General features: G+C 42.4%; 1 protein-coding gene across 1 annotated transcript in view; it reads left to right on the plus strand.

Moving 5' to 3' along the window:
• gfra4a (GDNF family receptor alpha 4a) overlaps nt 1–12,897 on the plus strand; it is a 164,741-nt gene extending 151,844 nt beyond the window's left edge. Inside the window, exons 7-8 of the mRNA XM_086182912.1 lie at nt 6,347–6,516; nt 9,547–12,897. Of these exons, the coding sequence (XP_086039038.1) occupies nt 6,347–6,516; nt 9,547–9,699 (323 nt within the window). The 3' untranslated portion in view covers nt 9,700–12,897. The remainder of the gene's footprint in view (nt 1–6,346; nt 6,517–9,546) is intronic.
• Nucleotides 12,898–16,111: the final 3,214 nt, after the last annotated feature.

A 16,111-nucleotide genomic window follows, 5' to 3' on the forward strand; every position in this document is an offset into this window, starting at 1 on the left:
GTGTCGAGTCAAAAACACTTTAACATCTATTGTTTGGCGACCGGAGTTTTAGCTTGGCATCTGTGCCACCGTGATTAAAAGCATCTTTGTGTGATCAGTCTTCACATTCCTGTAGGCTGCACTAAATATTTAATATTTACCCCCCATAATGAATGGCGTCACATCATCATATAGCCAGCAGAGAAACCTCAGCGAGCGTAAAAGAAAGGAGGTGTGTGTGTGTGTGTGTGTGTGTGTGTGTGTGTGTGTGTGTGTGTGTGTAGACATGAACCTGTAGACACCACCAGATTATGGAAAAGATACATTCTTGAATACGTCGGCCAAACAAAACCCACTGAGATGATAAAAGCATCTCGTTCTCTTACAGGTCTCCATCTGAAAGTTACTCTCCTACACACGGATAGTTTTTATGTTCTTGTTTCATCAGTCGATAAATCTTGTGGTCCTGATCATAACCACTATGGTAGCATTCACTACGAAGCTGCATAAGAAAATTGCAACCGATAAAGAAATGAAATTAATGATTATATCTCATGATCAAATATTTGTACGAGTCTCCCACCCGTCCTGAAGATCCCATTAAAAAAAACAAACATGTCATTTCCTGTTGCCACCAGGTGACACCACGACTAATCTGCCCCCAAATGTCAATGTCGTTCTTGTCCCATTCTACAAACTTCCATCCCTCCATGTTCTCCCTCTTCTCCTGTTCAGGGTGGTGGGGGTGGAGCCTATCCCAGCAGCCTTCCCCCTGGACAGGTCACCAGTCCATGGCAGGGCCAACACATAAAGACAGACAACCATTGGCTCTCCCAGCCACGCCTACGGTCAATTTAGAGTCTGGATTAACCTGGTCCCTCTTGATGTCTTTGGACTGTGGAGGAAGCTGGAGTACCAGAGAGAACCCAGCAGGAACAGGGAGAACATGGAGACTCACACAGAAAGACCCCGTGCTCCAGCTGGGGCTCCACCCACAACCTTCTTGCTGGGGGGCCACAGTGAGGACCACTGCTCCACCGGGCCGCCTCTTCAAACTTCCACAAAGTTTGAATAAAACTGGCTTTATAGTTTTAGTGCGATCCTGCTGACATGCAAACAAAAACGCAAGCTTCTTGGTGGAGGTTCCTGTAACAAGAACTCAGCATTTAGTTTCATTTACAAGAGCAATTTGTTGTGGATCGACTCGTCTTGTTCAGCTCGAACATCTGCCTATTAATGATTATTTCCTACTGATTGATCGATTGGTAGCTTCCCTCACTTCTCTCACTGCAGCTGTTGGTTCATGTGCTCATCGTCCCGTGACCCTGCATGGGGCTCAGAGTCCACCAGTGGCTCTGAGAATGTCCTTGGTTCGCAGCGAGTAAATGAAATCACGGACAAATATGGAAATCCTACAGCATAATTCATATAATTTTGACCCACTTTAAAATCAATCATCGCACATAAAATAAATTGCACAGGGGATGAATTCAGACATAATAAGAAGGAGTTTCAGTTCCAGGTCTACATCCACCGTAAAGTTCAGGTGTTATAGCTTTGAACAAATTAAGCCCAGAAGGATCGTGGATTTTTCCAGGTCACTACTATCCTGTTAGCTATACACTCACCTGGGTGTTTGGGGCTGACTGAAGTTTGAGATTTATGAAAGAGGAGGTTTTCTATGAGTCAAAAAAGCAAATCCAGAGTCGTATGAATAAATAGATACATGAAATACAAGGGCAGCGCCAAACGGTGTCAAGCAATCTCAGCCTCCTATGCACATGACTGCATATTCAGAGCTTCTCATATGCATGGGCCATAAATATTACTAAATTGTACTATTCCGACAGACACACCCACACCCATAATTATAGTCTCTTACATACTCCATTACACTCTTAAATGACAATATGTCAGAGTTAGATGGAAAGGAGAGAATGTGATGGGTAATTATGTGTGAAAGGGAAAAAAGAATGATAGTACGAAAGAAAGGAGGTGCTTAAATTTGAAATATACACTCAATAGAGGGAAAGAGTGCGTGTAAATGGGGTCTTTTCAATAGAGCTTCTCCACCTTCGACCCCTCGCCATTCACCAACACTCCTATAGTGACGACAGAGGCTGCCTTGCAAGGGGCCGACCCTTTCACCAGGAGCAGTGGAGCGGCGCAGGAATCAGTTCGAAAACCCAGAGATGTGTTAGAATAGTAGAACGTCCAGTTCCCTCGACTCAAAGTATTTATATTATTGCTTTTTGGTTACATGCCTGAAATAAGGTCTGTGGTCAAGAGAAATTTTAATGTCCCCCACACTGGGGTACCCCACAGGTACGCAGGTACACAGGGTTATACAACAACAAAAAATCTGTTGCGTGTGTATAAAATAAAGTCGTGTTTTATGTTTTCTCGCTCCCGTTTTGTGAAGACCCACTCTTGCCCTTCCTCCAGCTGGGTTTGACTCTGACCCACATAAACTGCACACGCCCAAAGGCAGCGACTGCCAGCCAATCAGAGGAGGAGGAGGGCCAGCGCTCTATGTGAGCCTGTGTCCATTTCCTCCCGGGTGGGAAAAATAAGGCCCTGTACTTCCCAGTGGGTCACCTGACTTGATCAAGTGTGGATAAACAGTTGAAAAAGCAGATTCAGAGCAACAGCCCGACTCTCCCGACCATCTCTGCTACGCTGTCAGAGCTAGCATTGATGTTAGCAGTGCTAGCCTAGCCACTGGTAGTGCTAGCACCCATGAAGGTAGAGGAGGAACACAGCAGGAGGTTGGATGTTTAAAGGGATACAGCCATAAAAAATTTTTTTAAAAAGTTGGGAACTTTTGTTCTACGGCATAAATAAACCAATAAATGCCCCACTTGCGAACTTATTTATGTGTCTTAAAATGGTGATCGCTCATCCACCATCAGGCCGTCACTAAAAGTCACTGCACTGAAAACACAAGACGCGTGACGCTAGTTGTGGAGGCAATGAAGTCACATGTCCACAGTGTTGTTGGTTTAGTTTGGGATTTCTGGCGATTGCATTCATGCTTCAAAGTCAAATATGTTAACATTCAGAAACTTCTGTTTGCTCAGAGTTGATTTTCTGCAGTCACCGGGGGTCCAGTGTGAATAATCACATTGGTTCTAGGTCAATGCTAACATCTGGGTTAGCCTCCAGGAAAACCTGGGCCCTCCATCTCTCTATATATGCACATCATTTCCAGGCATATTTGGTTTCATGTCTGTACAGTAGCTTGTTCCAGCTGATGGCATTTTGAGCCGCGGCAAAAGAAAACAAATATAATAAGGAACCGACAGAAAAACAATAGGGTTCTAGTCCTTCAGGGTTTGAACCCTAATCAGAAGGAAGAGAGTATTTGAGAATTATAGTGCACATGAGATCGATACATAGTAAATGGGAGAAAGATTGATGGTTGCTGTGAGGAACAATAGTAGTGTGTGCAAGAGAGAATGTAGTCTGTGCGTTTTATTTATGTGGCCCAAAATCACAAATTTGCCTCAAGGGGCTGCACAGCAAACAAAGAGAAAGGGAAAAGAAAGTGTTTAACAAAGGTTCTGCATATGTATTAGAGGGAAAAGGTACAGTGGAGAATGAAAGCAAACACCAGAGAGAACTGCTATTTGAGAATGTGCGTATTTGCTTCACATACTGCAAGGAGGGGGCTGTGCGTGGGAGAGAGTAGTACTACTCACAAACCAATACGTTCCCCATCAATACACGATACTGTATGTTTGACAGGCAAGTATGTGGGAAGCCTGTTGTGAGAGACGGCCGGTGGAGGAGCGTGTGGGAGAACGGGAACCTGCAACGTACTTTTATTTACTATTCCATACTCGCCACCTCTAATTTTTCTGAATTTGTTTCTTTACACTCAAAGCAAATTTCATCATCTTCTAACGATGTGGTGGATTAATTTAATTTCAGTCATTAAGTGAAAAGGCCACCAATCGTAATATCAAAATTACAACATGGCACTGTTTTAACCAGTTATGAAACAGATAACTGTTAATCTCCTGTCCAATTTATATCATTATCCTTGTTATTACTTGTAGTTTTTATAGTGGTAGTAGTTATTAGTAGTAGTAATAGTCGTAGTAGGAGTACATTAAAACCATCATAGATGCAGTGTCTTTGTGCTGCAGCAGCATCCCATCATGCACCGGTCTTCTCAACCAAGAAAGCGTCTTTGTTCGGTCCACATCCCCACAGCGCGTTTAGCAATTAAAATGTGAATAGTGACACAATGAAGATTATTCCCTCTCATATTATGAATTGTAATTTCAGTAGAAGTTTGATGTTTGTTTTTTGTTTTTCCAAAATTGCGGAGTCCCAGTAGAATTTGTATGTACTTTCCACCAAAACACCCAACATGTACCCAGTAGATGCTAAGTACCACATAGCTGGTTTCCCTCGGGCCTCGCTCAGGCTGCCAGCCCGCATCTCATCCGAGGCGGACCCAGATTTTATCCAGATTGATTTTAGGACAACAAACTGTCACATGAAATTTGATTTCAGTAAATCGCATCAACATTCAGAGGTGGTTTGAGATGTGATTCCAATCAGATTTCTTCAGATAGTCCTCGGTCTGGACTCTCGAACAGGATTTCAAAATGTCTTTTCCATCATAATCAAATGGTCGTCGCTGGACTCTCCAAACAGACTGTCAGAGGTGAGACCACGCGTGTTGACGGGGACTGAGACAAGCAACAGACGAGCGAAGGGAGGAATCAAATCGTTCACAATGCAGCACTCGTCACCCCAGGGTGATGGAAGAGACCTGACTTCACGTAGCCAAGCTAAGCTAGCTGAGCACAGACGAGGACAAACAAGGAGGACAAGACAGGGAGCCGCTGGAGTTTGTGTCCGCTGGCTTTGAACAGAACCAGAACAAGACCCTTTAACAAGAGATCTCTCCCAGCCCGCAAGGAAGGGGGTTCCATCGCTCCGTTAGACAAACAAATCAGTTTGGTCTGAACTGAGCCAGGCGTGTCACACCCGACTGGTACCGCTTTGTTCCATTGCACTGACATCTAAGTACCCACTGTTCTTTTTCCCTTTTGTATTTTACCCGTACAGACTCGCCTAAGAAAGTTGCACCATAAGTTGTGTGAAACAAGGCTGTGTTTCCCAGACACGGCGCTCCTCCGTCTCACTCCACAGAGAGGGCGTACGGAACGTGTAGCCTAATCATGACAGTGTGTATAATTTATGGCCAAAACAATATCTCATACATTTTTCAGCCTTAGATGTCTGAGACTTTAGCGTAAAATTCACTGTGTAATAAATAGTGAATGAGAGGCTGATTTCAGATGCAGACTTCTAGTTAAAAACCAGCAAGAAGGTCAGAAATGAGTCAAAGTGTTTCAGTGTTCATATTTCATGATTCCTGTTTGGGGAAGCGGTCGGCCAGCCTGCCTGAGACTTACTCACCGCAGCTCATTATTTCATATTCATTAGTTTTCACGCTATGACCATCCTTCCCCTTTGCCGTTCAGTTTTGCCCTTTAGTGGACTCGCGGTAAATCACACTTGCTGCTATATCGTAATTAAAACTAAAGCTGCCACCGACGGAGGCTTTCTTCTGTTTGACCACAGTGACAGGGCATTTCAATTTTAATATACTGTATATTAGAATATTTTACTCGAATGAAAGTGAATTTCTGCTCATAAAACAATGCTGAATACTTGAGATGGCACTATTTTTGGTTTCGGTTGTCAGATTTAAACAAGGGCCTGACGTATGGGATTTTTGAGCCCGATATGTGTTTTCGAGCAGACAAAAAAAATAGTTGATGACTGATATGTGGCACCAATATTGAGAATTTTTGTCCTGGACTGGACTGAAAATGGAGCACCAGTTTTGTACTGCTATGTCTTTGTAAGTGTGCTCAGAAGGCTGATTCCTTAAATGAATAACTGACTTTATTCACAGACATTTAACACTCTTGTTGCTGTTTCAGGCGCAGTTTTTATTTTTTAGCTTGATGTTGAGATGATAAACTCATCATAAAAGGAGAAGTATACATATATTTGTGTTATTTTTTGGTAAATATATCAGATTGTCTTCATCTCTGTTCGGTGCAGCTCCTCTCAGTGATTTTGCCCAATAGGACAGATGCATTTGTATTTGAGTCATGCCAAAAGCAATTTAGAATGAATGTTCCATACCAAAGAGAATAGTCACAATGAAACAAATGGCCAATCAAATTACAAAGAACCATTTAGGAGAAAAGGCAAAGTAAGAGGTGATGTCTGATGTGAAAATGAGCCAGCATGAAAGGAAACGACAAAAGCTTTGTCCAGGGCTGCTATTATACTGCCAGTCAAGAGCCTTTAAACATTGTGTCTTGTGTTCCAGAAAACGCCATTCTGGCCTTCGGGAATGGATCGGATGTGAAAACGGGTGCCAGCCAGCCCGGGATGCCCAGTCCAGCAGTGGACAACCAGAGCCCGCACTTGGCAACCACCGCCCCAGGCGTTTCCATGGAAACAGAGCAGAATATTCTAAGAGCACAGATACCTACTCAGGTGAGACGAAATGGAAGACTGGAAATGTGATGTACAACCTTTCCCAAACAGAGAGGCACTAATGGAGACGGCCTCACTCTGAACTGGGTCAGATTGCTGCACAGAACTCCATGTTTGTTTTAACCTCCGGGTAGCGGCAGATGTGTGTGTGTGTGTGTGTGGGGGGGGGGGGGGGTATCACATCTGCATAATTCTGACAGCGCGAGGTACATGGCCAGTCTACGAAAGTGTGATGAAGGGAACCCAAGTTGCGTTGTCGGCCTGGCTCATAACGTAGGCTTGAGGGTGACCGGACTGAAGCTGTAAACACACGCATGTGACGTGCTTTGCTGCGAAGACGAAACGAAAGTTGTTCTACTGTAAAAAGGAAAAATCCAGCACACAAAATTGAAAATAAACAATGTGATCAAATTAATGGAAAAACAAAGTGTGAACAAATGTGGATTTGTTTACGGTGCTGTTCCAAGTCACCGATGACACAGTTGCGTATGAACTGCACCGTGATTGCAGACGTAAACACACGCTCCCTTCAATAAACTGTGTATGAACAAATACGTAAATACTTCAGCAAAAGCATCTGGACCCAGCGTGAGCGGTGATGTCAGAGGTCTGCAGGGTGTTTCAGTTCTGGTCTGGCTCTCTAATATCCAGAAGTTCATCATCACGCATATATAAAGGCTCTATAAACATCATTAATGTGGTTTATGCCTTTGAATACTAAATTAAACAACAGTTGAAACTTCATTATAAAGTCGGCAGCCTATTTAAAATGAAACAACAGATGTATAAATAATAATTTTATTCATGTAGAGGAGATTTGTTCTTTGCGTTTGGCTCCTAATGGGAACCACTCTGTGGATAACATCCTTGACTTTCTGCCAGCAGATATAAATAAACTTCACAAGCTAAGTGTATAACTAGGCCGCTTACTTAATTCCAGAGAGGGAAAGAAAGAAAAGGGCCCAAACACAGGTATTGGCCCTGCAACGCCACGTCATCACACGCAGGTTTGACAGCAGCTTGAGTTGTTCTCTGCCGGAGCTTTGCACAGAGATGAAGCGAAAGGAGTGACGTTTTGTTGAAGAACACACACACATTTGGTCCTCTGATAGAAGAGTATCCATACAGGATTAAATCAAGGCTGACTGAGTCAATACCAGAGTTAATTAAAACAGTAAATTAGCGCAGGGCAGCTGCCTCTGAGTCATATCATCAGAAATACAACTCTTCAACCAACATATTTGAAGACCTGTCTCTGATAAATCAACAAAATTAAATGAACCGGGGCGATGCTGCTTGGCCCAGAGCAAAGGTGACTCAGCATTAGCACAACGACAGTTCCGCTTCGACATGTTTATACCAGATTTGGTTGCGTTTGTTTGGGTTTCGCACAACCGTCTTCCCACAAGCACAACAGATGAATGAAGAGAAAACACTGAGTTAATGCACTTGCTAAAATCGTACTGTAATGCATATTTAAATGTAAGCATTTGGATCATCTACTATATTTCAAATAACCATTTCACTTTAATAATTGATTTCCTGAGTCTTGCTGACATCTAATTATGGTCTGATTGTCCTCAGTAGTACAGTACCATAATAATTTATTCACAATGTCCTCATATTATGTTTCTTTCCCCTCCTTTTATCTTATTTATTGAAATTTTAAGTGGAGTATCTCTCGTGATAAGTCATTAATTTTGCATTGCTCGCTGCACCAGTTTCCACCAGGTTTTAATATTCACAACATACAAATGTATTATCTTTTTTGAAAGCATAAAAAACAAAGTCTTTATCAGAAATGATGTGTTCGTCTCCCCCGGAACTGGTAAACCGGAATCATGTCTGCGTCAGCGGCTGACGGTGGCTTAAAAGGGATCACGTGGGGCTTTTGACTGCTAGCAGGGCCTTAGCAGTGTCTGACACAAGGACGTGGACGCGCGAGTCACAGCGGGCTCATGGATGGATGGACTCTTCTAGAACAAATAGCCCGAGCCTGTAGTTTGTTGACTCAGGTTTTAGTGTAAGTGATGAAATTAAACCTCTGTCTTTGCCCACATCTGATTAGAACAAATGGATCATGGGGGGGGGCAACACAGTGAAGCTTGGACAGCAAGTGAGTTGCCAAGTTAGCACAAATGCTGCTCTGAAACAAACATGAAGCTTCTGAGGAGCAGAACCCCACCAACAGTTGAGCAAGGCTTGTTTTTATTAATAAAGCAACAAATTAGAATTTTGAATCAGTAAAAACACACCAGAAGCTAAACGAACAGCACAGTCGTTAGAGGTGAAACCCGAGCTGACATGGGCCAGAACTTGGTTAGCGTCCATTAGCTGTGTGTGTACAACAGTTAGGAGTGTGTTCACCTGTCAGCCATCTGTTGCCCTTCAACCTCGCCAACCACCACCACCCCGCGTTTGTCTGGTGGAGCTCCATCAGTTTTACAGAGGGCTGCAGGAGTCAGACCAAGGAGCTAAATTGGCATTGTTGAATGTCCGGTTCCCTCGTCTTTGAGTGGGTGGCCAGTCAAATGCCTGAAATAGTGTCTGTGGTTTCTGCTAGCTTAAGATATTTCATGTCATCAGGCTTTGAATGCATTTCCTGGAACTTCCTACTGTGCTGCTTTAATGACTAATATCAGACTTATCACATCGTTAAATGTGCCCTGTGGGGTTTTTTCCTCTCCTGAATGGGGCTCAAAGTGTTGCACTGCCCGCTGCTTTATTCTGTGGAGAGATGTGCAGAGGAAAGTGGCCTGGACATCTGATGGAACCCTGAAGTTTTAGTGCCATTGATGGACAGTGAAGAAGGGAACCCTTGAGAGATTCGACTGCACTGACTGGAGGAGTGCACAGTAAAGGCAGCAGATAGCTGTGGGGCAATAAGAAGCAATGTCCTCATTCTTTGAATATGTGGCCATCAAACCCACATAGCTCCAGCTGGATCAGTTTTTGGCAGCGGCTGGTATTGGAATCTTTTATTCTGGTACAGAAACAAGGACGACTAATTATCATGTCTGTTTTCTTTAGGTAAACGAGAATGACAGATTGTGGGGCGATGAGGGAGACTCGACTCTTCCCTCTCCGAGCCTGTCGGACCACGGAGCCCAGCCGGTCCGCCTGTCCCTGATGTTGAATTTTGGCTGGCTGCTGCCCACTCTGCTGCTGCTCTGTGACCAATAAGAGGCCTCGCTCACCTGGCCTCGATCCACCGACTGAACCTGGGGAGGGTGGGGGTGTATGAGAGAGAGAAAGAGCCATTTCTATGTGTCAAACAAGGGAAGGATCAGCTCTGTCCTGCCCCACCTCCCTTTCCCTCTCTGTCACAAAATCACACTTTATCTCTTTTTGTGAATCATGACTCAGAGCAGATGTGTTGTGCACCTTTGAGAAGACCGCCGGTGACAAGGTGGGGCAAACCAGGAAGTACACACCCCATTTCTCGCTTCACATCTGCTGGACTCGAACAGTTGCATACGATATCGTTCATCTGAAAATACGGTGGAAGGGCCGATGGGTTGAGACAGTGTACAGTGAAGTGACACTGAAAATGTAGAGCGGGAAACACTCCAAAAAAAGAAATATATATATATATATATATATATATATATATATATATATATATATATATATATACATATATATATATATATATATATATATATATATATATATATATATATATAAAATCAAACAAAAAAGGTTTTTTTTTTGTCCTTCAACATTCCTTGATGTGAAAGAAAAATAGTAAATGTTAAGACTCAGAAGAACTGTGAAGATGACTTCCACCAGATGGGTGTGTGTTTGTGTGTGTGTGTGTGTGTGTGTGTGTGTGTGTGTGTGTGTGTGTGTGTACGCGTACGCGTGCGCGCACGTGTATGTGTGTGTGTATACATGGAGCACTGCTCACTCAGCTTTACTCTTAATTTCAATGCCACATGTTCATCTTTTTCTGTTAACCAAATGTTAGATGGAAGCACATATTATTGAGTAGATCACAATGACTGTTTGTTGTGTTTTAAGGTGCAGGTATGAAGAGTTCACTTCCAAATACAGAATACATGGGGGGGGGGGGGGCAAGTTAAGTACAGTTACACATTCTGACCTCCATAGTGTTCTCTTTTGCCAAATGTTGACCTTTCATTTTAATGCGATAAGTCAGTTTCTATGAGCATAAGTCACTTTTTCAAATCCATGTGTGTCTTTGGAAGGGAACTGTTCTTATATTCATTCATTCAGCTTTAAGTGTGAGGGCCTGAGCAACACTTGGGGCTGTACTTGTTCAGAAATGTAAAATAATCATAATAACATGTGGTTTTAGTGAAGCAACAAGAGAGGAAGTTTATATTTTCTAAATGTATATGGACTTTGCTGCAGAGATACCTACAGTACGGACTTGATTGTGACCTGTCATGCTTTGCTTTCATCCGAGGAAACAGACGGTGCAGGTTTTGATGCATGAGCGGATGCAGCTGTCTCCTAACAAACTAGTGGGACGCAGGTGGTGACCCATGTTGGCCTGCAACCTGCTAGGACTCCCCGCTCGATGATGGGGACGTTGGAGGATTTTCAATATGGACTGCAAAAGCACAACTTTGCTTTGTGGAGCGTAAATGTCTATAAAAAGTGTTTTTCAGTTGTGAACTTGTGTTGAGAGGCCAAGGTTTGTTAGAAACACCAGCACCGGTGTGATGAAAACTTTCAAGTTGGACCTAAAAACGCAAATGCATCATCAGCTCATGATATTGTCACGAATCGTTGTTATTTTTTGTCTGAGAAGTTATACAAGAAGGAAACACTTTATTCTTCCTCATTGATTCCCACGTGGTTGATTAATGTGGTTTTAAGGACCTAAAATGGCTCAATACGTAAACGCTTGTTATCTCACATTTCCTTTACTTCTTTTTTGCATCCTGCCAGGTAGAGAGTTACATTATATTTGCCCACGTTTGGAAATTATTGCCCTCTAAAGCTGAAATAGGCCTGGCAAAAGGTGACGCGGCACAGGCAGAACATTAGGAAGTGATGCCACGTGACACCATTGGCTCATCACAAACAGCTACTTCTACTCTGTTCCTGTCGCAGTGACCTTCGACCACCAAGATCCTTTCAGTTCTTCCTCCAGTCCCAGTGGAGGTTTATGCAAACTCTGAAAAAAAAAATCTCTTGAGACACATCTGAGACGCGGCATGGAGGATGGGCAGACTTTGCCCGCGTTAGGTGACAGTAACCTTTGACCACCAAAACCTTTTCAGTTCATCCTTCAGACCTCTTGGAGGTTGGTACCAAACTCGGAAAAAAAATTCCTGAAGGGGTTCCTGAGACATGTCGTTAACAAGGATGGGAAACAAATCACACACGTGAGATGACGGTGACCTTTGACCACAAAAAATATTTTTCAGTTTGAGTCCCCGTTGATGTTTGTGCCAAAACCCATGAACTTCCCTCTGAGGTATCACGTAGGATGGACGGATGGACAAAGTGAAACCATAACTCCTGCGATCTACGGCCGTCACCGACACCCAAGCTTAAAAAGCTGTTATGCTTTTATGAAAGCGGAGTCTTCATTACTGTTGATTGATTTGTTCATCTAGAAGACAAAAGCCGTTTTCTCAGGATGACAAGTAAAAGTAACCCGCTGTCACGGGCCTTTCTTGACTTCTGCATTTTATTGTGTACTGTTTTGGTTTTATATTTTAGGGTACTGAAGTATTAGCTTCTAATGACAATGTAATCCCCAAACATGGTCAAACAGGCAGCAGAGTTTTTCAGTCATTCTAAACGTGGGCACATAAAACCGAATCTCTCTGCATGGCATGTGATTAGTTGTTGGAGTGACCCGGCCCTTTAAATTGTCAGCTAAGCGAATCACAGCTGCAGTTTCCAGGTGATCAGACAGTCTGAGTGATACTGACAACAATTTTGTTTTGTCATGTGATCTACCAGTCAGCCGGCGCCCATGCCTGCGGGCACCTGAGGTGACTGGCCGACCTGCTTCCTGTTTGTTCGCGCCGGCAGAATCCCAGACGTGATGTGTGTCTTCTTGCAAATAAAGACAACACTGTAAATGGAGGACTGACGATGTCTGATCTTGTGCAGCTGAGAATACTTTTCTTTTGCCCTGGCATTTCCTTCAGTATCTCACACACAGGGTGTGACTTGTAAGGACGTTATAAGATAGTGTATAAACTACACAGTGTATACCATATGTATGGTGTCTATAACAGCCATAGTTTGGGAAAATATGAAAATGATTTCATCCAAAGTTTTGCTTTTGATATGTCAGACTGAGAAAATCGCCGAGAGACTGATTCTGGCATCATAACTCTACCAAGCACAACTTTGAGCACAAACTTGTGCATCAGAAACTTCAATAAATGAGACCCCTGGTGTAAACAAACCTAGACCTATTTGTGTTTCCTCTAAACTACCATACACCTCAAGGCTATGGTGGAAGGGCGTGTTAGGGAGTCAGCTGAGGTGAAGCACATCACGGCTGCAAATACGGCAAGAAATGGAGGACAAAACCTTCTGACTCACAACTGAAGCCAGTGTAAATACTCATGTGAAATCTATGGGATTACATATGAAGCCAGTGTAAATACTCACGTGAAACCTAAAGGATTACATCTGAAACCAGTGTAAATACTCATGTAAACCTATGGGATTACATATGAAGCCAGTGTAAATACTCACGTGAAACCTAAAGGATTACATCTGAAACCAGTGTAAATACTCATGTAAACCTATGGGATTACATATGAAGCCAGTGTAAATACTCACGTGAAACCTATGGGATTACATATGAAGCCAGTGTAAATACTCACCTGAAACCAAAGGGATTACAAATGCAACCTGTAGGATTACATATGAAGCCAGTGTAAATACTCACGTGAAACCTATTGGATTACATGTAAATACTCATGTAAACCTATGGGATTACATATGAAGCCATTGTAAATAGTCACGTGAAACCTAAAGGATTACATATGAAGCCAGTGTAAATACTCACGTGAAAGCTATTGGATTACAAATGCAACCTGTAGGATTACATATGAAGCCAGTGTAAATACTCAGGTGAAACCTATGGGATTACATGTAAATACTCATGTAAACCTATGGGATTACATATGAAGCCAGTGGAAATACTCACGTGAAACCTGTAGGATTACATATGAAGCCAGTGTAAATACTCAGGTGAAACCTATGGGAGTACATGTAAATACTCACATGAAACCTATGGGATTACATATGAAGCCAGTGTAAATACTCACGTGAAACCTATGGGATTACATCTGAAACCAGTGTAAATACTCATGTAAACCTATGGGATTACATATGAAGCCAGTGTAAATACTCACGTGAAACCTAAAGGATTACATCTGAAACCAGTGTAAATACTCATGTAAACCTATGGGATTACATATGAAGCCAGTGTAAATACTCACGTGAAACCTATGGGATTACATATGAAGCCAGTGTAAATACTCACCTGAAACCAAAGGGATTACAAATGCAACCTGTAGGATTACATATGAAGCCAGTGTAAATACTCACGTGAAACCTATTGGATTACATGTAAATACTCATGTAAACCTATGGGATTACATATGAAGCCATTGTAAATAGTCACGTGAAACCTAAAGGATTACATATGAAGCCAGTGTAAATACTCACGTGAAAGCTATTGGATTACAAATGCAACCTGTAGGATTACATATGAAGCCAGTGTAAATACTCAGGTGAAACCTATGGGATTACATGTAAATACTCATGTAAACCTATGGGATTACATATGAAGCCAGTGGAAATACTCACGTGAAACCTGTAGGATTACATATGAAGCCAGTGTAAATACTCAGGTGAAACCTATGGGAGTACATGTAAATACTCACATGAAACCTATGGGATTACATATGAAGCCAGTGTAAATACTCACGTGAAAGCTATTGGATTACAAATGCAACCTGTAGGATTACATATGAAGCCAGTGTAAATACTCAGGTGAAACCTATGGGAGTACATGTAAATACTCACATGAAATCTATGGGATTACATATGAAGCCAGTGTAAATACTCAGGTGAAACCTATGGGAGTACATGTAAATACTCACATGAAATCTATGGGATTACATATGAAGCCAGTGTAAATACTCACCTGAAACCAAAGGGATTACAAATGCAACCTGTAGGATTACATATGAAGCCAGTGTAAATACTCACGTGAAACCTATTGGATTACATGTAAATACGCATGTAAACCTATGGGATTACATATGAAGCCAGTGGAAATACTCACGTGAAACCTGTAGGATTACATATGAAGCCAGTGTAAATACTCAGGTGAAACCTATGGGAGTACATGTAAATACTCACATGAAACCTATGGGATTACATGTAAATACTCATGTAAACCTATGGGATTACATATGAAGCCAGTGGAAATACTCACGTGAAACCTATTGGATTACATATGAAGCCAGTGTAAATACTCAGGTGAAACCTATGGGATTACATGTAAATACTCATGTAAACCTATGGGATTACATATGAAGCCAGTGGAAATACTCACATGAAACCTATTGGATTACATATGAAGCCAGTGTAAATACTCACCTGAAACCTATGGGATTACAAATGCAACCAGTCGGATTACATATGAAGCCAGTGTAAATACTCATGTGAAACCTATGGGATTACATGTAAATACTCATGTAAACCTATGGGATTACATATGAAGCCAGTGTAAATACTCACGTGAAACCTATGGGATTACATGTAAATACTCACGTCAAACCTATAGGATTACATACGCAACCCATCTAATTCCCATGTAAACCTGCAGGATTACATCTGAAATTCTCTGCATAGAAACCCTCTCATTTCACACGTCAAAACTATTAAATTGACTGGGTTAAATCTGAACCATATGAGTTTACCTATGAAGTCCAGGCAAGCGCCCATGTGAAACTGTGGGATTACAGGTGTAGCCCATCTAATCTCAAGTGTCATATCTGTATAAATCTCCATCTGAAACCTATGGGATTAAATGTGAATTATATGAGTTTACATTATGACACCCATGGGACTACAAATGTAACCCATGTAAATTCTCATGTCTAACCTACAGGATTGTTTATGAAGCCCGATAATTTCCCATGTCAAACCTGTGAAACTGTGGGATTAGGAGTAAAACCATTCTAATCTCCAATCCACGTACCCCTCTGAGAGGCCTGTGAGGACCCTTCCTCTGGGCCAGTGGCTGATGTCACAGACGTTGGTCCAGAGCAGCCACAGACAGGGACGCTTCAGGGATGAAAAAAAAACATCAAGTGATAGTTTGTGAATCAAAACAGAAAAAAAAAAACCAACTAGAAAATGTAGATATCCAACAAACAACGTCCAGAACGACTGTAAGAGGCCAGAACAGAACACAGGAAGTTTGACGCGAGCGTGGCAGCGCAGCGACTCATCGAGCCACTGAAAGCCTCCAAGCACATCAGTGAAATAGGAGTCAAAAAACATGGAAGTCCAGCGTGATGACAGAAGATGTCCGACCTGGGGAACCGTGCCATGCCACTGTACAAAAATACAG

This window comes from Aulostomus chinensis, chromosome 17, assembly GCF_037954235.1.
Source record: "Aulostomus chinensis isolate RoL2024-O1b breed Wild chromosome 17, RoL_Achi_v1.0, whole genome shotgun sequence".
Lineage (NCBI taxonomy): Eukaryota > Metazoa > Chordata > Actinopteri > Syngnathiformes > Aulostomidae > Aulostomus > Aulostomus chinensis.